Source organism: Myxocyprinus asiaticus, chromosome 2 (assembly GCF_019703515.2).
Source record: "Myxocyprinus asiaticus isolate MX2 ecotype Aquarium Trade chromosome 2, UBuf_Myxa_2, whole genome shotgun sequence".
In the NCBI taxonomy this organism is placed as follows: domain Eukaryota; kingdom Metazoa; phylum Chordata; class Actinopteri; order Cypriniformes; family Catostomidae; genus Myxocyprinus; species Myxocyprinus asiaticus.
Window position 1 is genome coordinate 23,006,944 of NC_059345.1, and position 26,212 is coordinate 23,033,155.

The 26,212-nt window shown below is 38.5% G+C and overlaps 1 protein-coding gene across 1 annotated transcript; it reads right to left on the reverse strand.

Moving 5' to 3' along the window:
* Positions 1-1,037: 1,037 nt before the first annotated feature.
* LOC127455356 (tumor necrosis factor ligand superfamily member 10-like) lies at positions 1,038-24,996 on the reverse strand. Its single transcript, XM_051723191.1, has 5 exons — positions 24,647-24,996; positions 13,721-13,870; positions 8,189-8,225; positions 7,828-7,929; positions 1,038-5,145 (listed from the first exon to the last, which is right to left on the reverse strand). The coding sequence occupies exons 1-5, from the start codon at positions 24,842-24,844 to the stop codon at positions 4,691-4,693; spliced, it is 942 nt and encodes a 313-aa protein (XP_051579151.1). The 5' UTR covers positions 24,845-24,996; the 3' UTR covers positions 1,038-4,690.
* Positions 24,997-26,212: the final 1,216 nt, after the last annotated feature.

Genomic DNA, 26,212 nt, shown 5'->3' on the forward strand with positions numbered 1-26,212 from the left:
ATGCTGGGAAATGGAAATCCCCTGCCTGGATTCAGCAATACATTGATGCAACTAATATAATTCACATAGTCCCAACACAATTGGATTAAGTGAACATAGATAGACTGTACACAATAATATTGAGTTGAGACCAAATGTTAAAGAATTTTGTTGCAATAACTCATTTTAAAAATCCTGTAGAGTGGACATCATCCTACACACACTCACGGCGAAATCGTAAGGGTTTATATGACTTTTCAAAATTTGACTGCACTCGTATGAATTCGTACAACTTTCACTACAGCCAATGATGTTGCTGGACATCGTTTCCATCTAATACGCGACAAGTACTTGTTTCTGTCACACACAACGGTTTCCTATCATGTTTACACACTCTACTGATCGGTTAGGTTTAGATAAGGGGATTGGGTAAGGGCATAATATTAATAAGCACGTCGTGCTTCTGCATTAGACATCCGGGCATTTCTACATGATGAAATTATACAAATTCATACAAATGTACTCGTACGAAATCATACGAAATGGCCAGCTCGTAAAATAAGTATGAATTTTCATGAGATTGGGATGACATCATCTGTCAGAAGTCTGAATACATTTGAATATTTCATAGCAATGTGATCATCTCACTTTTTGATGTCTGTGTTGAATATCAGTTGGACTTAAATATAATTATGTTCTCATCTCAAATATAAATGTATTAAAATGGTTTCAAGTGTACTGGTTTATTATTTTCAGCTGCTTTCCCTTTTTTCTGTGTGGTGTGTTCTTTACATAACTAAGTGTGTGTGTGAAAGCATCTTCTGTGTTAGAGCAGAGCGTTTGTGTTGGTGGATAAATGAGGTATTGATTGTGGTATTGTGTTTATAAGTTTGAAAGAAAAAAGAAAACAAAGCTGTGAAGAAATCGTAATATGGGCCATCCACAAAACAAACAAACAAACAAACAAATAAAGACACAAAAAATGTGCCATGTGCAAAAGTGCACAAAAACTAAAAATACATGATCAAAAGATGACTCGTGATTTTAAAAAAAAGGCACTTTAATGATTGGAAATGACACCTCAAACACATGTTTTAAGCACACAGATCAGACACTGTAAAATTACACAATAAAGAGTGAGAGATATCAGTACATTCTTACCAAGATGGAGGCACAACATTGGTAAACAGTGCATCTTTCTTTACATGGAAAATTCTAGAAGACCCAGAGATTAGTGGGTAGAGAATTTAACAATCCCAAGAAAAAAAAGCAAAGAAAAAAAAATAAGTATTGCGGCTCTCGCTGGAAAAGGAAAAACAATAGTCTTTTTGTCTCGCCTGACAGTTCATGTTGCTCACTGGATTTCGATGTGTTATACTCCCTCCAGTTTTTCACAGCAGTCCTGTAAAGTCTCTCCAGAGCTCAGTGAGAGTTTTGTTTAAAGTGAGCATGCAAAACATTACATCCAATATTTTAGAAACCACTCGAGCATTTCATTATAAAACACAAGCTCACGCACATATTCACCTAACATCCATTTTTCTTCTGTGCTCACATTGTGGTGCTATGCGGTTCAGAGGGCAAGTCCTGCTGAAATCTATCTAGATCCGCTGGAATTCAGACCTTCATGATCCACAGATACATATTTCCACTTGAATACACACACACAGGCCAGAGCAGATTGACTGGGATAAGGTGTGCGGTTGGTGGGACTTCTGGTATGTTCTTAAATGTAAGCATCCAATTGTCTTTTAAAACAGTGGGAGTGCAATTGCAGTATATACTCTGGGGATGCATTGTTATCTTTAGGTGGATGTTTATTTGTGAGGGTGTGCAAGGCCTCACTGGGCTCAGAGGGCTGTTATATGATATATATTCTGATGGGCATTGGGCAATGATGATGTTGTGTATGGCTTTAAGTCTGGGTTGGTTTTTTCCCTTATATTGGTAAATGTTAAGCTGCGTCCGAATTCGCTTATTGTCAGAGAATTTACTGCATTTGATTTAGAACGTACTTAATAATGTATGTTCTTTAGGTATGCAGGTGAGTAGTACGAATACAATCCTGCACACACTTCATCTGGGAACGGGCATTGTCCTCTGACCTGAATATATGATATAGTGATATAGTGACAACAGGCACTAACTTAATGAACTGTGAACCTCAGATAAGTGTAAAAAGGAATGTTGCGACATAACAAAACTATACTGTAGATACTTCCTGTTATATCAACAGAGCTGTCTACACTAGAAGTGTAGACAGAGCTACTGCAGAGCTACTCCATGTATTTTATGTCAGTCTGAAGTAAAATTATTTATTTGACAAATATGTGTTTTGTGTTATGAATTTTGATATGTATTTAAATAACTTCTGACCATTACATCAAAGCCAGCTTGTGATGTTTCTGGTCTCTGGCCTACTAATTTGAATCATCTTTTATTTCTAACCAGGTATATGCCATTTTAGCAATACTAATGTTATGTTTTGTACTAAAGAACCCAAGCAAAGCCAATTCTAATACCACTGGATTTTCTTAAGTCACTTACAGTGAAGACTCTGTGAGAGGCTTTCATAAAAGTGGTACAAAGGAATTTTTACACATACAATATAACCATAATTGAGGAAACAAAACTTGGTAACACTTTACAATAAGGTTGTATTTGTTAACATGAACTAACAATGAACAATTGTGTTTTTATAAATGAACATTAAACAAGATTAATAAAATCTGTAGCCTAATAAAATAGTGTCCATTGTTACTTCATAATACCTAAAGCATTTAATAATGGTAACAAATAGAACCTTATTCTGAAGCGTTACCCAAAACTTAGTGGTATCTTACGTCACATTCCTTAAAACAAAAGTAGCACCCAGCAGGGGGGAACTTCATGGCATTATGCATGTTATAACAGTTTTATGACACTGTTATAACAATATAATGTTTAAGTTTAGTTTTATTGTGCATTTCAGCTGAGTGAAATGCCTTTGCACTGAAGGCATCAAAAAGCTTTAACCTTTTATAGAATAAATTGTTTCTCCCCTTTGGATTAAAACTACTTTCAAGTTCCTTAATCCAGACAAATTGCTGATAACAGCTAGACAGAATTATGTTTTATAATATGAGGTATAACTAACATTGTGTCCATACTTAAATGCCACAAAGTGTCTTGGCTCAATTGCTCTCCTTGTATTTAATGATTTAAGGCACTGTCTTGGCAAGGGCTCTTTCTGACTTTATCAGTAAAAACTGGGGCAGAGTCCAAAAAGAAGAAAACCCATTTGCGGTTTACAATGAAAGTGTTTTGTTCGGAGAAGCACCATTGTGACAGTTTTGCAGCATTTGTCCATTTACAGAGGAAAGTTATTACCCCACACTCTCCTCCTTGAAACAAACACTTTTTCCTCAGAAAGGCTGGCGTACAGTAAATAGAATTTCCCATTTCTCTTTCACAGTGCTGCTTCCTTTGGAGAATGTCAATTTTTCTAGGCTGTTTACATTTACAGTGAGAGGCTCAATGTTTGATTTCCATGCAAGAAAGAAACCTTAGTAGAAAAGCCAGCATTACAACGCTTGTACATTCAATTCCAAACCACATGATTCTGAATTAAACACAATATTTACACAAGTTGAACCAACCAAACACACAGAAAGAGAGAGAATGATGGAAGTCACATGTATGATGTGCCACTGGTCAAGAAATTATTTCTTCAGGGTGAGCTGAGATCTTGTGGTGTGTGTTTGTATGTGTGTGCAGCATTAGCAAAAATGAAGCATTGTAAGACTGGGTGTGACATTTCAACAAACGGTGTGGCATAGTGTTTATTTAACCTTAAAGACAGTGAACACCACGTGAGGCAGGGTTCCTCTGTGCGTCCCCTCCCTGACAGCACTTCCTCTGCACCCCGGACCAGACAGCAGAGGGAGACTCTGTTTGAGCGTGAGTGTAGGTGTATCTGCATCTTGTAAAAGTGTACGATAATTGGACGAAGACTGGCGTGTGATTTGTGTTTGACTAGGAGACTAAACATATGTGCTTTTTGATTTATCTGAAATCTGTTGTGTCTTATGTCTGCGTTTTGCATGTTTGGAAGCCATAAATTATCTTATGAGCATGGGTGTGTATTTAAATGTAATCTATGCAAAAGGGGAATTCTCTTTGGGTCATAACTGTTTTTTTTTTATGTCAGGGCATGCTGCTCCACGGGTTTGACTGGACAGCAAGAATTTCACATGTACTGCAACCTGCCAGGATGGTGCTTTTGAGGCTGGTAGAGCTGCTTCCCCTCTCCGCTCTTTCCTCCACATTCCCGCTGTCATCTTTCTCTTCTCATATCTCTGTTTTCCCAGATTCTGTGGTAAATCTGTATACACAAAAATATTTCCCTCCAGCGGACAGGAGAGACTTTAGTTCTTACATCCATTAGCACATATTCACCTCGCATGAGTTTCTCTGCTTTAATCCTGTTTGCTTTTGCTACCGTTTCAGAGTCACATCTTTGATGTGATTGTAGAAATATACATAAATTCCTCTGTCAACCGTGTCCGAATGTCGCTCATAAACGCATCCTTCATATATTCAATGTCTGTTTTATAGAAAGGACAGTTAGACGATGAAATTATTAGTCTTCTACTTTGGGTTGCAGCCACAGAATGATCTGCCCAGTGCATTCTGGGCAATGTAGTCCTTGGGTAGTTCCTCTGATATGCTTTTACAGGTCCAGACGGAAAGCTCCAAAGTAGCTAGAAGAGTCCTCACCATATACCATAGTGGGAGAAGAGACAGACACAAACACCTCATCGCCTGCTTGCAGCTCAAACAGGCCGCCCTGGTACACGGAATGAAGTGCGTATTCTGCTTCAGGTGCCCAACATTTGGTCCCAACTCCCTTCAAAAGCTGAATGGGCCTAGGGTAGGAGGTTTTCTTATAGATACACTGGACCAGCTGGTGGCTTGCACTGTGTTGATCACCCTCACTGGGGGAGGGGTAGCGGAAGTACACCTGAGAGTACAGGTAGTAGCGGCCATTCTGGGGTACACGAAGGCGTCCATTGGCCAGCGTCATGTTGTACAGATGGCCGCGAACGCTCTGATTGGCCCAGTAGCGCACTGGGTGGCGGCAGGACTGGTGCAGGTCTGGTTGAGGCGTTGAGTACTGAGCGCCACCTGAGACAAAGTGAGAGAGGGACAGTCAAAATGAAATGGCATTCACAATCAATTTTACTTCTGTAATGTCTTGCATTTCCAAGTGAAATAAGGCATTTGATGTGGGGCAGGGTTTTATTTTATTTTAGGAATTGACTGGATTGTGAGAAGTGGGTATTCCATTCCGGAATGGAGCAAGACCTGGGGCCGGTCGCATAAAACTGTTTTAGACTAGTCTTACTAGTTAGTCATCTAAAATGTTGGTCTTAATTTTTTCAGTCAGTTGCATAAAAACTTAGATCAGTCTAATTTAAGGCCAAAATGTAAGACAGCACACCCCAGGCTAAATTTTGTTTACATTCCATGTTGCCATGGAAAATAACTGTCAGCTGAGCTTGTGGGGGCTTCAGTTGAGGGCTGAAAGAGGCTTAAGTTAAGACTTAGTAGAAGACTATGACTTCAGTGATGGTAACAAAATGTCATGTGTTTTTTATTATTTGGGTTAAAATCACAAAAATGTTTCATTGGAATACATTTTGAAGCACTGTCGTTTTCTAATAAGCAAATATTTTCAGTGAATGAAAACTGTATTGAGCGTCCACTATCGGCCATTTTTTTTTAAAGCTGTTCAGTGTCTTACTTTTCCCACAATGCAATGCAAATTAGACCATCTTACTAAAGACAACTGTGAGCTTGTTTCATGCAACAGGCTTTCAATGGTGTTTTTAGCTAGTCAAACTAATTGTTAGACGCAGTCTTAAGTTAATGGCTATGTTTATGCAACCGGCCTCTGAACGCAAGTTTGCAGTTGTCTGTGGAGAACTACTCTCCTCCTGAAACATCACCAATGGCCACTTTTGAGGAGGCTTTTTGACTAAGATATTGAGGCTGAAGATAGAAAGCACATCAGCATATGCATTTACATTTACGCATTTGGCAGACGCTTTTATCCAAAGGGACTTACAGTGCATTCAAGGTATGCTTGCTAGTGCCATGCACTACCTGTTGAGCTGCAGGAACATATGACAATGGTAATCGTAATGCTTCTTTTTCAAATCTATATTTATTTGTTATTATTGCCGTAACCAGTATTACATTAACTAGTGTTGGGGAGTAACTAACTAAAAGTAACAACGCTACTAACTTAACTACATTTTTCAGTAGCATAATAATGTAGCTTTTCCAGTAACAAGCAACATTTTTCAACGAGTAGTGAGCAACATCACAAAATGCTACATTTGTTAACTTGCAGTAGGTAGGTACTATAGCAAATGCAGTAAATCAGCCATTGAGTAAACAAACATGCTCACCTAAACCATCTTCTCACTCATGTAGCGCTGGGAAATCCAAATCATTTAAGTGAATTGGTACTTTCGGACAGTTCATGTAAATGAACCGGTTACAATAAATGATTCACTTATATTTAGCGATGGGAAGTCAAGCAACACCCTAGCAATGGTTTTAACTCTTAAACGGGTCAAAAAATTACCCAAACATAACAGGAGGGTTATTAAAGAGTAGACTGAGTGTAGTTTAACTACTTTAAATTATGAGAAAGTCAAAGTAGTTTCCCTAACACTGATTTACAATAACCGACATTAAATCACTGATTAACTGGCAAGATTTTAGAAAGGCTGCCTTACCTAAAACAGTAGCCTTAAACCATGTCTAAATGGCTCCATTAACCAATAGCCCATGCAGCCTAGGCACCGTCAGCCAAAAAGGAAATAATTCAGTGGCAGGGTAAGTTATTACATTGTGATGAAAGATTAAGAAGACAAAAGGGTACATTTTGATTTGATGTTGACTTTCAAAATGTGGAAAAGCAAATAAACCATGCAATGACCAAAAAAAAAAAAAGGCATGAGAAGTATCAGAGTAGAAAAGTGTCAGAGTAGAGAAGAAGTTTCCAAGACAAGGAGCTGGTGGAGAATAAGAAAAGTCATAATTCAAAAGGTAAAAAGGAGGAATGAAAGATTGGTAGATTGCCTTAAGAGTACAGCATAGATCAGAACAGGAAGGTATGCCTGTGTAGGAGAGGAAGAAATGGACAGAGTGAAAAATTAAAGAACAGAGAGAGAGAGAGGGAGGAAGGGAGGTATAGAGGACACAAATGCAGCAGGCAGCATGTTCCTCAAACACAATGAGCCACATTCCTCAATGAAGATCAATACCACACAAGATTTAATGCTTTAAAATGTTTTAAGGGGGCCATTTTTCTGACAAAAAAGATATAGAGAAAACATCACAACAACAGATGTGTAGGACAGCCCACTGTGATCACAGTGGATAATATAACTGTTCCTGAGGATTAAACAGTTTTGGCTTTTTGAAGTTGGCAGACTGTGCAGTTTTTTCATGGTGCTTGTACCATTATGGTGTCATCATTAGACAGTTTTTTGAATAATGATGCATCTGCTAAGCATATGGAGGACGTGTAAAAAAAGGGAATGTGTACACTCCTTTGCAGCTTAGTGATCAGACTCTTAGTCAGCTTAGTGTAACTCGTGCTCCAGAAACAAAGCCAGTTTGACTTGGTTTCATTTCCTTGTGGGATGCTTGGCTGAATAAATCAAGTATTTTGATCAAGTACGCACATAGTGAATAGGACTAAGCTTTGATCCGAGCAGAATGGACACATGAAGGTCAACTTGCCACAAGACACGTGCATGTGTATACATGCACAGACACACACAGGCTTACCTGGGAGGCTGCTAAGGGTCAGGTGGGCTGATGGCCTCTGTGTCACTGTGGTCATGAACTTTGACCCTGATGTATTATATGCATGAGGCATGGCTCTTGCTTCTGAGGGAGAAACAGAGAGTAAATACAGTCAGCACATTCAAAAACATAGTATTGTGTTTCACAAGAGACTTTAACCGGTTTTCTGTTCTTTGAACTGTTTTGAATTGTTTTTGTGAAAAGCTTTAGAACTGTTTTTGTCCCCTTGTTCCTGATGTCTCCTCAACTTTGTGATGCGCTGTAGACTAGTTCTTACGTACAGCAGACTAGTGATTACTGCAAACTGTTTTTTCATTAGAGAAATAACTGATAAGATACTCACCGTGTAAAGCCTGTTTGGAGATGATACTGTCTGTAACCTGTGACACAGAAAAAGTCCCATTAGCTGAGGAAACTAAGTGACATTTAATGACTCAATCAAATTCTAGATTATTAACAAAAATGTGAAACTGGATGATTCAGTTTTGTAACTGTGTCCTTCCTTGTTTGGTTTCTGTTTCTTTTCTTTCAAGCATTGTTGACTGTAGTTAAAGTTTACCTTAAGTTACAAAAGAGCACAACATACAAGTTAACTGACCAATTTTTCCTCTACAACCCTTTAAGACAGCAGTTTCTATGCACAGAAATGTTCACTTTGCATTGAGCTGGAGGGTCAACCACAGAACTAAACTACTAAGAACAGTTTTAGGGTCACCTTGCTCAAGGGCAATTTTTCAGTAATTTGTAAGGACCATATTTCAACCAGTCACCCCCAGTATTCAGATCATTAGTCCCAGTGGCTGGTGCTTGAACCAACAACACTCTACTTACTGGCTTCTTTCCACTGCCTCTGGGCCAATTTCAGCTCCAACTCCCAATTGATTTAACCAAATCGAACTAATAGAAAACTCTTGATGATTAGTTTAATATGTAGTTGGGAATGTAATCACTGTGCTAAAACCAGACATCATTAAACACGATGGGAAAACAATCAAGAGAATGTCAGTGAGAAATCTGTGATTTGTAAAGTGTCGGCCAAAAGAATCCAAGAAGCCATTCAGATTTTTTTTAAATTACTAAGTTACAAGCCAAAGTTCAACCCAATTTCCCCAGACTGGTTTTGACCTCTCCTTACTTTTTTTGCCCTCTCTCTTGAATACTTCTCACATAAAGGTTGAACGTCACTTAATAGATACAACAAATATACATTTTGCAGTGTTTTGGCCCTCAATGTTTTACAATATATTTTCAATCAATAAAATGTATAGTTTTGCCATTTTCTGTTTCGCAGTACATTTTAATGTTGCGTTCAGTTGTTATGTATTACTGTCTGTGTAAAATTTAACTGAGTTTTAATGCAAATTCTTTAATTTAAGATATTTGACATGTTTGATGAAATAACAAATGAACAAAAATGTTGTTCTTAAGGAATAAGTTTATTTCCTTTCTTGCCTTCTCCTCTCTCACCCTCTCCTTCTCTGTCCCTACCTCCCCAGTCCCTCTCTGTCTAGCCATCATCCAAGAGTGAGTTTGTGATGGAGTCTCTGTTGTTTTTGGCTATCTCTCTCTCCTATCCATTCATCAGACAGCCGAGTGCCTGCAGGCTTTATAACATGACATAATCTTACACAGGCCACTGCAAAGATGGATTTCTGACTAGGGCTTTTCCTCTTCACCATAATTTCTGGTAAATGATCCCAAAACCAATTCAACATTTCACATATGGAGAAGATAAAAGCCGTTTGAGCATGTTCTACCAGATGCAGCGTGCCATACCTAAGAGAGAGAGATACAGAAAGAAAAAGAAATATAGAAAAAAAGAGAAAAATAGAAAAAGAAAGGAAGAAAGACAAAGATAGAAAAAAGAGATAGAGAAGGAGAGAAAAGAGTACGGAAAAGAAAGAAAGAAAGAACGAACGATTTTTCTAAACACTAATGTGGCTGTTAAAACTAAGAGTCTGTTAGCTTTTAGCAACTATTTGTATCATAACCAGTCCTAGAGGGAAATTTCTAACAGTATCATAAGACAAAACAAAAACTTAATCTTTTAAAACACTGTTCCCAATAGAGCTACTATGTTTTTAAATAGGATAAAATGCCCCTGTAGGACATCAAAAAGAATTTACAGAAAATCTTTCAGGATTGTAAAACTCCTTTCACTCCCAGTGCAATTTCCTTTAAAGGTCCAGTAAGGTTCTGATTAAGACAAAATATTCAACAGGACTCTAAGAATAAAATAAGAATTGAAAACTCCTGTTGAAACATCAGTTTGTCCACCACGGTCTTATGTGATTCTTATAGGATTCTTAGTTAATCCTATCAGGATTTATTAGTATTGGCTCCAATTTATGATAAAAATTCCAACAATAATCCTGCACACATTTTTTTTGGATTTTTTTATTTATTTATTTTTGCCAGGAAGTCTAGTTAAAGATCTAGTTAAGCATGCACACCACTGTTTTTTGCAAAACACAACAGAGTTCAAAAGGTGGAGGGCAGGGAAAAAACCCATACAAGACCTCAACAATAACAATAAAAACACCCAGTGTTAAACCTTTGGCCCCCCGCTCCCATGAGCCAGGAAAGGCGTGTGGCTGAAGAGAATTTTTCCTCCAATAAAGGAGCAGGAATAGGCCAAGTGCATGTACGCAGCATGCGAGTGAACCATTAGCATCCTCTTCAGCTCATGAGCTTTACAGAGATGGCAATCCTATACTTTAATATTGCTGTGCGTTAGTGCCATAGAATGTGCCAAGAAACTAAAGCACTGTGCTCTCCCTTCCTACAACAGATTTCTTAATATATAACTGTTTCTTTACTTGAGGCGCAGAGAATAGCAAACAATAAATCTCAGAGCATTTGACTTTGCTATCTGTGACTCAGGCTTGCACAGTTAAGTAGCTAATAATCCAAAGTCCTGATAGGCATTAATACAGACTATACTCACTGTATACAGTACACACTCATTGGATAAAATCAGTGCATACCTGTTATGGGCCTTTGAATGAATGGGGTGTGTGCGTGTGTATGCTTACAAGTTGTTTCCTGCCATTCTTGGCTACTGTCTTTGGTTGGCCCCATTCCTCTGTCCCCTGGCCCCTTCACCAGGGACCCCGCTGTTCTACCACAGTGCACAAAAGTCTCCAGAATCTGACTTTAAGCCCTGAGAGAATTCATCTCTCTCACTCTCTTTCCCTCTCTCTCTAAGTCTTTCCATTCACATGTTTTTAAGCTCATTTGTATCTATTCTCCTAGACTTTAAAAACAGCAGTTGGGGTTAATGTTATATTTGTAGTTGTGTCCTCCTCCCTAACTCCCTCTCTAGTCAGGGCTCTTTGACACCGTGACACTTAATGGGGTGTTAAAGATGTGACAGGCTGTCATCAGTCTTTTGGTGTGGAGAATGGGCTTCATAACTTCCGAGGCTTTAAACCCAACTTAATCTCTTTCTTTCTTTCTTTCTTTCTTTCTTTCTTTCTCTCTCTTAGACGGAAGGTCACTACAGAGCACTCGGTGAAATTTGACTCTAAGTAATACCAGCTTTGAGAGCTCAGCATATTTTTGGCAAGAGGCAAACCATCGTGTAGTCCACACACAGTGCAACATAACACCAAATGGACCGGGCTATATTACTTTATTAACTTGTCTATTTTTCCTTCTTTTCCTTTTCACTCTAACAAGTCTTGTATTTACTTGTTACAAGGCCCTTCTCTCATCTTGTCATTATAAGCTTTTCTTTCCAGTAGTCTTCTGTAACAAAAAATACATTCATCCAAACAAACCGCATGTAGTAAAACTCACCACAGCACCAAAAACACAGTGTTTGAGCTATGATCATGCAGAAGATAAAGGTTAGAGGGCAGACAGAGATGGCCTTTGTGTTTGTTTAGAGGCTGGAAATGGCTAACAGCGGAAGATTTTGTGGCTGGCGGAATGCCCCGTGTATGATCAAGCCTTTCATCGTAAATCTGTTTCAGGCTCTGGTCTGGCATGCTGGTGGTGATGCAGTGGCGGATATGAGCCCGAAGATGAGATGCTTCCTCATCTAATGAGTAATTAGGAGAATCCGAGACATGGGGAGAAAAGGGACTATGTGGGGGACAAATGTCCCATTTAGCTTTGCGGGAAACTGAGCAGGGATTTAAGGATATTGAGAGGACACGAGTGGCTGCTCCCTGGATCCTACTCAGGTGCTGTTTCAGCATATAATATTCCTTGGAATGCCGATATTATTTCTGGGCTGGATCGTATCCATTTTGGCTGAGACACTGTAGTGGCTTATGATTTGTTAGGGTCACTGCTTGCAGGCCTCTTATATTCTCGGTGGACGCAGGCATCTGTTCGATGAGTTTACAAATCTCCTGCAGGGTTTGACTCTTGTTAGATGAACATTCATGCTGCATTAAGCACCACATAAAAGCTCACAAGGGCGACAGCAAGCCAGGGAGCAACAATGGTCAGTGGTTTGTGTATACAGGATGTCTGTACATGTTTGTGTGCTTGGTCCAGCTAAAGTCAAGAATCTGGAAGATGTCAGAGTAGGGCCGTGCTTTTCTTTTTGCAGTTTTTTTAGCCCTCTATAATAACTTCCAGGTGTTCTGGCATTCTCTAGATTCTGAAGGCCTTCGCTTCAGAAACATGCATTTCCTCCATCTCTCCTCACTCACTCATTCTCTGCCTTTCCCTCGAACATACTCACGATCTCCCTTTCTCATGTTCTTTTTCTGTGTGCTTTACCTTTGTGCTGACGTGAAGTTGGGAAAAAGCCCAGGACTCAAAGTGTGCTGTTTTTTCCCTCTGCATATAAATATCTACCTATCTTAATCCGAATCTCACTTTCAAATTTGTGTTGACACGTGAACAAGCATGCACACAAAAACTTTGTGTAATTTAGGACTTATATATAGTCTGCCACATACACTTTCTATTTAATTGACTAAGCTCTCTGTGTCCTAAATCCATATTTATTTACTTTTTCCAGTGACCGACCCTTAACATGATCAGAGAGTTCTTCAGCGCACCATAATTGCATCTCTTAGAAGTGGCACATGTGTTTTTAATTAAGCGGCAAATGCCTCTGTCTCCGAGTGCCAATAAATTGTTTGCAGCCTCACTCAATTAATAGTGAAAGATTTGACAGTACGCACGGGTTGTTGCGTACAGCAGTGGGGGTGAAGGGGTAAATTGGGACAGGGGAGACACGCTCCATAAAACCCGATAACATATATTCCCGGAACTTAGGGACTTGGGTAAACAAAGGGGTGGCATGGAAAATTATTCAAAAAGTAATACCATTCAGAAGTTGCAACACTAAGTTAACAACCCAATGCAAGCTTCCTCAGTTGTTTGACTTAATTGTGCTTTTGCCCTTACTACTTTATAAACTGAAAATCCATTCACACCTTCAGAACAGGACTTTAACAAAGCCCTAGGCATCTAAACAGAACGTCAGGTTTATTAATGTATTGAGCACTTTAAGGTTGTGAAGAAAAAGCTGGATACTGAAGGACTAACCAGCCATGCCAGGGGAAAACCAAGACATTTTCTTCAAATCTGAGCCTGGACTGCTAGACTGGTTTATGATCAGGACAGAGAGGTGACTCATTCTCTACAATGCTGCATATACAAATACAAATGCCTGAAAATACTCCCATGACTCAACCATCCACTTTTCTTCCCTTAGGAGATTGTAATCACTTGCCTGGACACATTTATGGTAATAGCAAGTTGTTTCATGCAACTGTTGACTCCAACTGTGCCCATACGCTGACAAGGCATATGATGTTTTAATAGTTGTTATTAAGACATAGCTTGCCTCAACAGATAACCCAATGAATGTTTTGCATTAAATCAAGATCAAATTAAGTGAACTCACCTTGGAGATATAGGCCTTGATACCCTCAGCTAGTTTGATGCAGGGCTCTCCAAACAGTTGGGCCAGGTCTTCAGGAATGTCTATGTCCTTATCAAGCGCATTGAGCAAACCGAGGCACCGCAGCTCTTCTGTGACCCCCTGACTCTTAACCTGCCAATGGCAATGATGAAAGTTAGAACACAAGTCCAAATCCCAATCACAGAGCAGTCTGAGTGTGGCTTTACTGTGAGTTTATAACATTATTATCTTTGTGATATATTACTCTGTCATTGCTAAAAAATAAACTAGTCATCACTGTTGCCATTAACTTACAAATACAGCTGCTGATGGAGTGACAGTAAATGGTATCATTCTCTCTTTTGACTGCCGTAATCTTTTGGAAAGTTGTGGAAATGTAATAATAGATTTTTTCTTTTGCTGTTGGAGCAAATGGGAATGCAAAAATAATATTTGCTGTGGTCTCCCATTCACTGCTATAGAGGTTTACCCCACTGTAGTTTACTTCCATGTTACAAATTTGGAAATGTGAAGAAAGCACTTTGGTTTAGGAAGCTAATTGTGAAACAGTCAGCAGAGGGCTGAAGACAGGCTCAATGAGGAAACAACTGGCTTGAGGCTGAAGCTAAGGCTGAAGATCAAAATGAGGACACACTTCACTATTGACCCTTTCCAGGAAGGTAGATGAGAACATCTGCAATGGGGCTTGCAATGGAAAGCCAGTGGGGTACAAATTCAGCACAAATATCTCTTGTCAGCTGGAGAAGTACTGTATGCCCTACATAACGAGAGACTTTCATATGGCATTGCTTTGAGACCAGAACTTTGTTCAGTTTTATTTCTTTCTCATTTTCTGTCCTCTCAGGTCCCAGCTCTGAAACCCTGAGTCTCTCCACGAAATGTATAACGATTATATATAGTTTAGGATCTCTGGATGCAATTTTAAAGCCTTGGGTCAGAAATTGCTTGGAGTCACGGTCCGCAAAAGCTCTTAAAAGACTCTCCAGTTGCTGGTGAAGCGTGGCAGCAGAAGGTGTGGAGGGAATGTATGTGTTTCTTTAGCTCACACTGCTTTACAGTTTTCAAAGCTAGTTGGGCAGGTAATGAGGGATCCCCATGCCAAACAGGCCGCACTTACAGGAAGAGCAAGGGGCTGATCTGAGACTAGTTTCACAATTTATTGTGGAATAGGAAAGATGATTACTTGATTTTGAGAGGCTGGTCCTAGACCAGAGCAAGTTTCTACCTAAATGTGCTGAAAACACCTTTAGGACAAGTGCAGACTCTGCCATGTGTGTTGATTAACCAGTTTACAATTAGTAGCAAAGTACACTAAGAAGAAAGGTCAGTTCTTATTAGGGGCTGCTTTTTACTGTTTTTCTTAGCCCTGAACATCTATAAATGCTTTTCCACCCTTGGACAGAATAGTTCTAAACGTGGTGAGTAATGGCTCCAGTAGCATTTCAGACTGATTTCACTGTAAATCGGTGACAGTAGATTAAAAATTCTTCAGCTAAAATCAGTTCGTGCTTACCAAAATTCCAATCACTGCCCCCAGCAGCTGAAGCTGGAAGTGTTGTTGAACGTATTCAGCACTTGAGCTCCAGTTTCCAGGTAAAATGTCCACAAAGTTGGAGTTGTTTTTAGTTGTAATTGATGTAATGCAGTCAACAGGAAAGCATATTTTATTAACCATACACCCTAACTGGAGTTCACATGAACCATACTCCAGACCACCTTTTCAAGCAGACTCGAATGCAGTTCGTGGGTGTACACCTGAGTTTCGAAAACATTGTTCACATCATCCAATGTACACATCATCCAAATTAACCAAATTTTGACATCATACGAACCCGGGTGCGCAGCAAAAGTGCTAGTGTGAAAGCATCCTAAAAATTTCATCTTTGGGGAAAAATGCAACTTTGAAATCATGCTTATCATTGATTATGTGAACACAATTACTTCCTGGTTACCACAGGACCAGAAGGTGTGTATTATTAGAGGTTGCTTGTGCAAAGCTCTATCAGAAGCACCACAAGATAAGGTAAACGCATTTCAATTGATGCAAAGATGTCAGATAGGAGTTGCTGCTTGTCAGTAACTCGACAGAATGTTGCCCAGCAAGACATTCTAATCCTAATTTTACAGCACCATGATGGAAAAAAAAAATGTGCCAACAGGCCTGGATTGGTACAGAAGGTAATAGTTACACAAACAAGAATCGTTCAGCCTTATAGTGGAATAGTGGCTTATGCTCCTGATAATGGTTCTATTTACCATTTAACTATGTAGGCTGATTTTAAAGCAGTAGTGAAAAGGCACTTTTAACACAGAAACACCCTTGAACAGCTCACAGTTTAATGACAAGACCACAAATAACCTGATGTGACATAGCTTGTGCTTGTGCATACATGTTCAAAGTCTTGATGACTGTAAACATCTTTTATTCTTTTAAGTCTTTAATTCCTGCTTTATGTTTTTGAGAAATGGGTCATTTAAACATGCCCTGGAATTTGACATACTATCCAGGGTGTGATTAAGTGCGTGCCAGCAATTGACCATCTGTCATCATGATATACACTCACTGAGCACTAGTAACACCTGTACACCTACTTATTCATGTGATTATCAAATCAGCCAATTGTGTGGCGGCAGTGCAATGCATAAAATCATACAGATACAGGTCAGGACCTTCAGTTAATGTTCACATCAACCATCAGAATGGGGAAAAAATGTGATCTCAGTGATTTCGACTGTGGCATGATTGTTGGTGCAAGACGGGTTGGTTTTGAGAATTTCTGTAACTGCTGATCTCCTGGGATTTTCATGCACAACAGTCTCTAAAGATTACTCAGAATGGTGCCAAAAACAGAAAACATCTAGTGAGTGGCAGTTCTGCGGATGGAAATGCCTTGTCGATGTGAGAGATCAACGGAGAATGACCAGACTGGTTTGAGCGACAGAAAGGCTACGGTAACTTAGATAACCACTCTGTACAACTGTAGTGAGCAGAATAGCATCTCAGACCGCGCAACATGTCGCACCTTGAAGCGGATGGGCTACAACAGCAGAAGACCACGTCGGGCACTTAATAAGGACCATAGTGTTCCTAATAAATAGCTCAGTGAGTGTATACCAAATAAATTAAACAACTCTGGTGTAATGCTGCTACTCCCCAACTTTTGTACATGTAAACTCCATTATCCTTGTGTTGCTATACATAATCTATCACAGATGGGCTGCTGTACCCAATAAAATCATTGCACATGTAGCTAAAAATGCAGTAAAATAACTCAGTTACGTAAAATCAACATAGATGGTGGTATTTAGTCACTGGTAGCGAGACTAGTTGTGCACCAGAGGGGCTGAGGGTTTCTGATCCCAGAGAGGGCATCAGGAAGTGGGGAACAATGCTTCAGTGTTAGCCCTGATTCCTCTTGCTGGGGAAAAGAAGCCACCACTGAACTTTCTGCTTCACTCCACATCCATTACTTTTTTGGGAAAGGATTAAATAAGAGAAACCAGACATGTAATCCATGCCAGGGGCTTTCTGTCTCAGTATCTCTCTCTTTCTCTCCATAATGTCTCACCCTGTCCTCCCCACTTTCTCTCTATTTTCCTCTATCCTCGATCCATGTGTCTGTTTTTTCTAGTTCCCTCCTATGGTCTCAAAGAAAGGAAAGCAGAATGAGAGTTGGTCATGATCTAAATGATCTGTTAGAGTTCAAGCCCTGCACTTCTGCTTGGATTCAAGGGAAAGTTTACCCCAAAATGACAATTTTATCATCATTTACTCATCCCCTTATTGTTCCAAAATCGTATGACTGTTGGGCAGTTACTCTATGTTAAGCCCAGTGCACACTGTATGATTTTGGCCACAATTCTGCCATCTGAGATACATTTTGGGAACCCTAAAGGATTTCTGTCATCGTAGGGCAAAATTGGCAATCTTACAACGTTCAGTGTGACATGTTCACCGACGGCTGATTAATAGCCTTTGCGATGATCTTTAGCCTCCGACGAAGTTCTGGCTGTGTCAGAAATTTAGCATTGCAGCCATATAGTGTGACTGCAATTCCGACGGTCAGATGAGAAAGTCCGCTCCGCTCTCTCACTCCCCAATTCATTTGGAAAGAAACCTGCTCTGCTTCTGCACCATAGCAAAATTTGTGCCTAGTTATCACTCTACTCAAGCTCTTTCAATGTTTTGTCTTCTTTTCATTTTATATAAAAAATTTTTATAAATAAATAAGCAGAAAACACTTGGATAAAAGTGTAACACTTCAGCAATATGAAAGAATTATTCCCTGAATTAAATAAATACAGAGCTTACAAAATGAAAATAAATAAATGATTGCATTTTCTTAACACATTTTTTTCTTTACATTTATCATGCATTTTCTTTACAACTTTATTTTAATTAGTATTTTACTTTTAATAAATTTAATTGAAATGTCTGTAAACTTCTTTAGTTAAGTTTCACACCACTCAATTATATATATATATATATATATATATATATATATATATATATATATATATATATATATATATATATATATATAAATAAAAAGTTTTGAACAATTTATATTGGTATGTATTAATGGGACATTTTAATCCAAATCAGAAGAAAAATTGGATACAATTATGGATTATCCATAGGGAATTTGCAAGCGCGATACGCTATTAGCCTATATTAATTTTTGAAATTTTGCGTGGCCTATAGGTTACTAAACTAAGAGGAGAAAGACGTACTATAACCCACCCTTTTTGTTTTCCCCTATGTGAACAGAGAAGTTCGTTATTTTTCGGGCCACAAATCTTTTTATTTCCACAATGAATATTTGCTTGTGGTAGCTAATTATTAATGTAGGCTACCTCCCGCACTCGCGTTCAACATCTCAACATCTGTTATTTTTTGTATTTGTGATCAGGCTGTATAGGCCTATTTGACAAAATCCATCTTTATTTTTATATATTAGCCTATGCAAGTGATGGAGTGGTATTGGAGCAACAGAAATGTGGATGTTCTGACTTTCAGAAAAAAAAAAAAAACTCTGGGGTGGGCAAATCTCGCTGTTTCGCTTCTATTCTGCAACGCTCCCATAATGTGAGTCACGTTCACTGATCGGGACGATTGAGACCACAGTCGGCAATGATGTATCGTACAGACATATTGTCACACAGTGTGCCATGGCGATATCAATGCATTCATATCGTACAGTCTGACAAGCAACAACATTAAAGGACTAAAAATCCTACAGTGTATAGCGGGTTTTACTCTCAGTCACCATTCACTTTCATTGCATAATTTTTTCCCCCATACAATGTAAGAGAATACTGGCAGAGGCTGTTATTCTGCTTAACATCTTCTAAACTCTAATTTGGAAAGAAAGTCTCACAGGTTTGGAACAATATGCAGATGAGTAAATGATGACAGGATTTTCATTTTTGGGTGAACTATTAAAGAGAAAGAGAGAAATCCCTCAGGGCAACAGGTTGTCTAAGCAGGTCTTCAAAGGAAATCCACCCAAATCTTCAATTTGTGCATTTGGCAATCAAAGAGCTCTAAGGAGATTGCTCTCTCTCTCTCTGAAATACCACACAGAAGTCACAACCTGTCTGAGTAACAAAAAGCAATCCTGACCTTGGGTCGACTAGTCAATAAAAGCAATAAATCATGTCACATTAAAAGGGGAACCCCCTTTTTGAGCAAAGTTTCTAGTTGAGTTTTATTTAGAATTACATAATGAAAAGTATGTCAACAAGGTCCGTATAGGTGTTTTCCTTTCAATGGCAAATTTCTCTAAAATTAGCACATGCCAGTATGTGTAGGATACATACAGTACAATATTTTCCTTACAAGTTAAACTTTCTGATGAAGTGAATACTCGGAATGCCATCAATACCCTAGTATGCACCTGTGCACACAAACATTCAACTTTTGTGTGTGGCAAAACCCCAGTTGCCAAGGGTAACTATCCTTTCTGTCATAATCACCTTTGTCTTGGCTTCTCTCATTTGCTCATAAATCTCTGGTAAATGGCCAATGAAGACAGGCCTTATTAAGAGCCCATTGTGGTGTGTTTGTGAAGTCCTCTGGGTGGTCTCGGGCCATCTCCGTCCTGTTCTGCCTTAGTTCTGCTATTCTGACTGAATGTTACTCTTCCAGAATACTAACTACTTGCCTGTCAGTGGACTAGGGCTTCTTTTCTCCAACCACATGGGGCCCCAACAGTGATCTAGCCCTGCTAAAGTATCTTAGCACTTCAAGCAGAATTTTCCACCACACATAATTAATACAGAAATTAAACTTGACAAAGACAGCCTGGAGTAATTATTAAATAATTTTAACTCAAGACACTTGATTGGATCGCATGAATTAAGAAGCTGAATCTTCTTTTTGGGCCTTATCAGTAAATGTTTTTAATGTTTAATCTGATAGTTGTCAAATAAAGAGAGAAAACATCCTTTCCCTAAATGTCATTGGAAGGACAGCGACACAGCTGAGATATTTATGCTGCACTAATGGATCTAAGTGAGGGTGTGGCATCGTTTTATTACCAATACTGTTGGTATAAACTAGGGCTTTGTTTGTCCTTGCAGGCTCTGATAATGGGGTAAAATGGAGGTGTTTACTAGTCTTTCAGGACAACATTGTGAGCATCCCATCTGGCCAGTGCACCAAGAGTGAGCACAGGATATTTATGTTAGTGCTGAAGAATGTTCATTAGGCAACAGCTGTATGTGTGTGTGTGTGTGTGTGGGTGTGTGTGTGTCTAAAGTGAGTGCTCGTGTGTCTATATTTTCAGCACATTCTCACACAATATCTCACAATTCTCGCACCTCTTTTCTCGCCTTTTCAGCTTGTCATTGTTTTGAATTAATGAAAGTCCCTCCCGGGAAAAAAAAATATCTTTAATCCTTCTGCAAATTCAACGGGGTGTTTAATCCCTGAAAATGTTTTTCTAAGGCTTTTTTACTCATATATGACTAAAACTTCATCATGACTAGGGCCTCAAAAATAGGCCAGGAGATATTTCAAACCTCTCTCAGATTTATTATAAAAGCCTGTGTCTTGTGCATTAAACATGATTTATACTGAGAAATGAATTAGTATACTGTGCTGGTGAAGTTGCATGCTTAGTTTTACTTATTAAGGAAAAAATCTAAAAGCTTCTCTATGCTCCCCAATCATTTTGAAGGCATGTTCACCAGGCTCCCAGACAGCAAAGTATAAAAATGTCTTAAATAGCTCAAAGCCATTCATATCAGTAAAAATGATCTAGAACTTTGTCCTCATGTCAGTTTTGCATTTACGGTTGAACTTTGTTTAAAAAAAAAAAAAAAGTCTGTGTAACACTGGAATCTACCCATGCCTTCCTTAGGTCTGACAAACATAGTGTAACTTGAATCCGCAAAAAAACATCAGGGAAAGGCAGCAAGAATTAGCTGTAATATGTTCCATATAAAATGCATGGTATAAGAGTGAGAGAGGGAGTAAAAGAGAGGGAAAGACAGAAGAAAACGAATAAGAATTAAGACAGAAAGTGAAAGAGAGAGGAAAACAAGCGGGTGAGAGAGTGAGACGATGTGGATCTTGGCAGTGGAAAATGTCACAGGAGGTTTACCATCGGGGAGCCCAGGAAAACGAGACAAACATTTGCTTGCAGGGTATAACTTTACTGTTATCGTTGATGAGGGGCTACCAGAACTACACACAAACCTTGCTGTTTGAGAGAGAAAGAGTTTGGAGCTGGCATAAACAGAAAAAACTAAACAAAAACCCACAAGTGCTGTCCCAAAACAAGGCACTACATACAAACTCAGTTCTTAGACAATGTCATGACTCAGCACCACAACTATGACACAAAACTGCACATATCATAATCACCTTCCAACCCAACACCCTCTCTCAGTGGGTTTTGTCAATTGCAGTTACATATAAATAGGTCAGCCAGAACCCCATGTAATTCCAACAAAGGCGACTTGCGTGGGAGCTTCTCTCTTTATCCTCCCTGTTGTGTTTACAGTCTCACAGTGTGACCATGAATTAACCCCACTTTCTTTTTCACTACAGAGGGAGCGTTTATTCGAAATGATCAGCCTTTCACACCAAGTACTATCGCTTTACTGGATATGCTGATCGAAGGGCAGCTTTATGTTTTCATAGTGAAATACAGCCCTATTTGTAACTTTGGATTTGTTTCAGAAGCGTCTTTGAAATCCCCAATATGGAGTAAATATTCAGGGCTCAGACAGTCCAACTGCATTCCCATTTATCCAATGGTTTATGAGATGAATTAGCAATACAATAGCCTACAATCTGCGTCAGAGTATGACTACATTGCATTACTTAAAAGCAGAACCCAATGAAGACTACTAGTTATTGTCGAGTGTTGTAAAGCCAACTTGTCTTTGGTGTAATCTCAATCATTGAGCGTTCTTGACTCCCTAATCAAAACCACAGAGTCTGTTTAGCAAATATTAGGACTAACCCTTCACAATCTGCAATAATAACATTAAAAACCTTGAAAAACAACATTCAGATTTCTGATAACCAAACTCGGCGTGTTTAATTTTAAAGGCACTGTTCAAAATGGAAAACTCTGTCATAATTTACTCACGCTCATTTTGTTCCAAACTCATTTAACTTTGTTAATTCTGTGGAACACAAAAAGAGATGTCAGACAGATTGACAGCCTCAGTCACCGTTCACTTTTATTGTATGGAGGAAAAATAAAAAAGATGCAATGAAAGTGAATGGTGACTGAGGCTGTCATTCTGCCTTACAACATATTTTGTGTTCCACGGAACAAAGAAAGTCATACATGTTGAAATATCCCTTTAAGTTTCAAAATCAGTTATGACTTAAAGTTTTCTGTGTCAAATTTTGAGTAAATATAGTGCTAAATAAAAGTTAACTATATAATAAAACAATAAAAGGTGTTGAGTTAGCATTTTTTAGCAGTTTCACGTATATGTTATTTATTATTTTAAATTTGTCTGATGTATCGGCATTATATCGGTCTATCGGCCCCCTGCTCTCTGGATATTGGGCGTTAAAAACCCAGTTAAAAGACAGTTAAAGGTTACAGGGAACTGTTCAGAAGAGAGACAGAGACTGAAACATGCAAACACTTTAATGAGTTCCTGCACGTCTTTTGTTGCTCTGATATGCAGGGCAGTTTAAATGAGACATTGTTGTAGGGTCATTATCAAAATATGGTGACAAAAATATCCCTTGACTTCTCAGTTATGAAAAATATTTCAGTAAGTCATGAAACCCCATTTAAAAAGTATTCATTCTATAACCTACCCTTTTATTAAATAATATGAAATGGTTTGACTTGATTTATATTTGAATTTGTCGATTGCCTGAAAAAGCCCCTGTATCCTTCATTGTATACACCACTTTTTATGACATTTACAGTATGTTTAGTTTTTAATAAATTTGTTTTCTCAGGTCAAGCATTAGTGCAAGTCAAAAAAGCAAAACAAAATAATTAATAATTTAAATCATTAAAAAAGAATGTTTGCCCCTTGATTTCATGTCAGTGGTGTTTTCAATGTTAAAAACTTGTTGTGGAGAAGAACTTTCTAGGTCAAAGTTCAGAGGAAAAAGGGGCTGCAAGAATCATCTTAAAAAATGTATCTTTTATGAGAATTTGTCAGTGATGTTACAATAATTTCTTCATTCGTGATACAAAATTAAATAATAATAAAAAAGAACAACATTCAAGTTGTCCTTTATGAATAAACATAATGTCAAGATATTAAAAAATGTTTACCCTCAACTTTTATGGGCAAAAACGGAACTGAACTTAATTGAAAATTTCAACATTTTTAAGTTGGAAAGTAAACAGCAAAGCACGTAACAACAAAGTGAACTGTGATTGGTCAGTTACATGTTTAAGATGGCTCCTTTATACATGCAAGCAGGCGATTCTATGTGCCCCTGCGGCTTGAAAAACAAATCGGCTAAACAGGAAATTTTATCAGCCGATGCAATAATATAAAAACTCATAATATCATCTGATTTATCGGCCTCACCGATATATTCATATAGGCCTACTAGCCTAATCTTCATACACATACTTGTAATAACGTATATACTAATATTCAAGCACATACAGTGTAATTACTTAAATGCATAGTTACAAAAAGACAGCAGATGTGGTGGGAGTGTGTGGAGGAATCTTTGCCTTATCTCAGTGCAAATGATCCAATAAAGTCAGTTCTGATTCAAAGAATGCTGATATATTCAACCTAATGTGTGCATATCACAAGCACCTGTTGTTATTTTTGTAGCATGTTGGATCATGACATGTTGCCAAACTGGAAAGTAAAGCATGCATAGGAACTTCTGAAAACAATGTTCCAAAACTCACGTGTCATTTCATTGGCTAATTATGTTTTATGCAGTTACGTAACAATGATCAATAGTTTTAATAAATCTGACAACACTGATGTTGTTTCAAATTATTATTTGTCATGATGTTGATTGATGAAATATCAGTATTTGATATGTCAGTTATGAAACTGCAAATCTGTGCATATAAATGACATAAAAAGATACGAACATTTTCCCATCACAATCAGTTCTCACAAAGCTTTTCACTTTGACTGTGTCAGTTATAGTTGCCTTACTTATCCTGATAGAAAAGCTTCGTAAAAGTTCTACTCTGTTGCAGACTATGTATTACCGCGTCTCAAAACTTAGTAAGCTGCCTACCTAGACAGCACTTTTGGGAATCATGGACACGTGGAGCGCGTTTAAAAACGCTAGTAAGTTCGCGCACTCTTGTTTTGAGCGCGACGCGTTTATGATTCCACATATATGTAAAAGTTTACAACTCACTAAGTTTTGAGATAACGCCCATGTGTCTACAAATCATTGCAAAATAAGTCAAAATCAAAAAGCATTACCTGCGATAAAGACATATTTAAATAGACAAAGAGCCCGGTGGTCGAGGCGATTTGCAGCACGACCACTACAATCACGACCATTGCGACCCATAATTTAGACGGCGAGTCCCGAACGCGGCCGTTCGCCGGAACCATCATGTATGTGCTGGACTCGCTGCTGACAGACCTGAAGTAATCCTGGTTATTCTGAGTAGCCATGGCATTCCTAAGACGTGAGTATAAAACCAGTCAGTGACAAACAAATACACATCTACAACGGCACGGTGAATAAACTCCTTCTCGGTGGAGAGCGGCCGTGGGAGGGTACAGCCTGCCCGACACTCGTATGCAGTGACTAATGGTACAGGACGAGTGTGTGTGAAGTGAGTAAAGACACAGAGGGGTTGAGTCTCAAGAGTTTATCAAGGGAAACTACAAATGCTGATGACTAAGTAACCCTTTTCCTCCTCGCTCATATATATCCCACTGAGGTGTAGCGAATAAATAAATAAAAATAGGTTAATCATAATAATAGTAATAATAATAATACAATATTCTGACATTTAGATTTAGTGTTTCATGCATAAGAAACTATTAGACATATCATATTATTTTTATAGTTATTATATATTTTATTATATTATATTATGACCACATCATACCATTGTTATACCATATAGGCTATTCATTTTACCATATTGGTCACACCCCTACAAGCCAAGGATGTTCTCTTTAAGATATACCATGACTTAAATATAATAAACAAAAACGCTGACTACTTTAGTGGACAAAAATAAACTGCTAGTTCTCAGGCTGCAATTTGTGTGACTTAAAAGGATAAGATGACAAATGCAGGGGAACTGGTTTCAGATTCACTTACAAAATTGAAAACGTAAGATCTTTTGCATTTAGCATTTGTGTAATAAATTATGTTTATCACTTGCACTCTTCACCAGTCTCAAACATTCCAGTCTTCTTGAGATAAATGGTCAACAATAAATTTTAAGGGACATGAACAAGACTCCTCTCCACACACTGTAAATATATCTGCAGCCATTCTGTTTCAGCCATAAACATCTAGAGATGAGCATTGTGTGTGGGCCAGAGTGTATGTTTGTGGAGATAGAAGTCAGATGGCTGATAGGTCACGGTTGGTCTTGGCCCCCTTCAGACTGATGCTCACACCTCGACCATGGATAATGACTCGCCTCCGTTGTGGCAGATTAATTAACTGGCATGTGAGACAACCACACGAGCTTGGATCTCTCATATCTGGTATTGTTTGTAAAAAGAAAACTGATTGGCAGCCATGAGAAAACATATAAGAAACAGGACCCCACTGCTTTTTACCTGGATAAAATAGCATTTCACATGTCTTGATAATTAATTTGACTAAAGAAAATTAACGATACAAAATGAAGGAACTGACTCATGCCGGGAAGGATTTCTTAATGTATTGTTACAGCTTGGAACTACTTTTTTTTTTCTTACACTACAGACCACAGATCACAGAGAACATGGTGTATTTAAGAAATGTTGGCCGTATCTTTATGATGGATACAAAAAGCCTGATAAAAGCAGTGAAAA

Coding starts and splice junctions, on each gene's coding strand:
- LOC127455356 (XM_051723191.1), bottom strand. CDS start 24,844: ATGGCTACTCAGAATAACCAGGATTACTTCAGGTCTGTCAGCAGCGAG. Junction 13,871..24,646: donor TAAATATGTCTTTATCGCAG/GTAATGCTTTTT, acceptor TGCCATTGGCAG/GTTAAGAGTCAGGGGGTCAC. Junction 7,930..8,188: donor CTCCAAACAGGCTTTACACG/GTGAGTATCTTA, acceptor TTTCTCCCTCAG/AAGCAAGAGCCATGCCTCAT.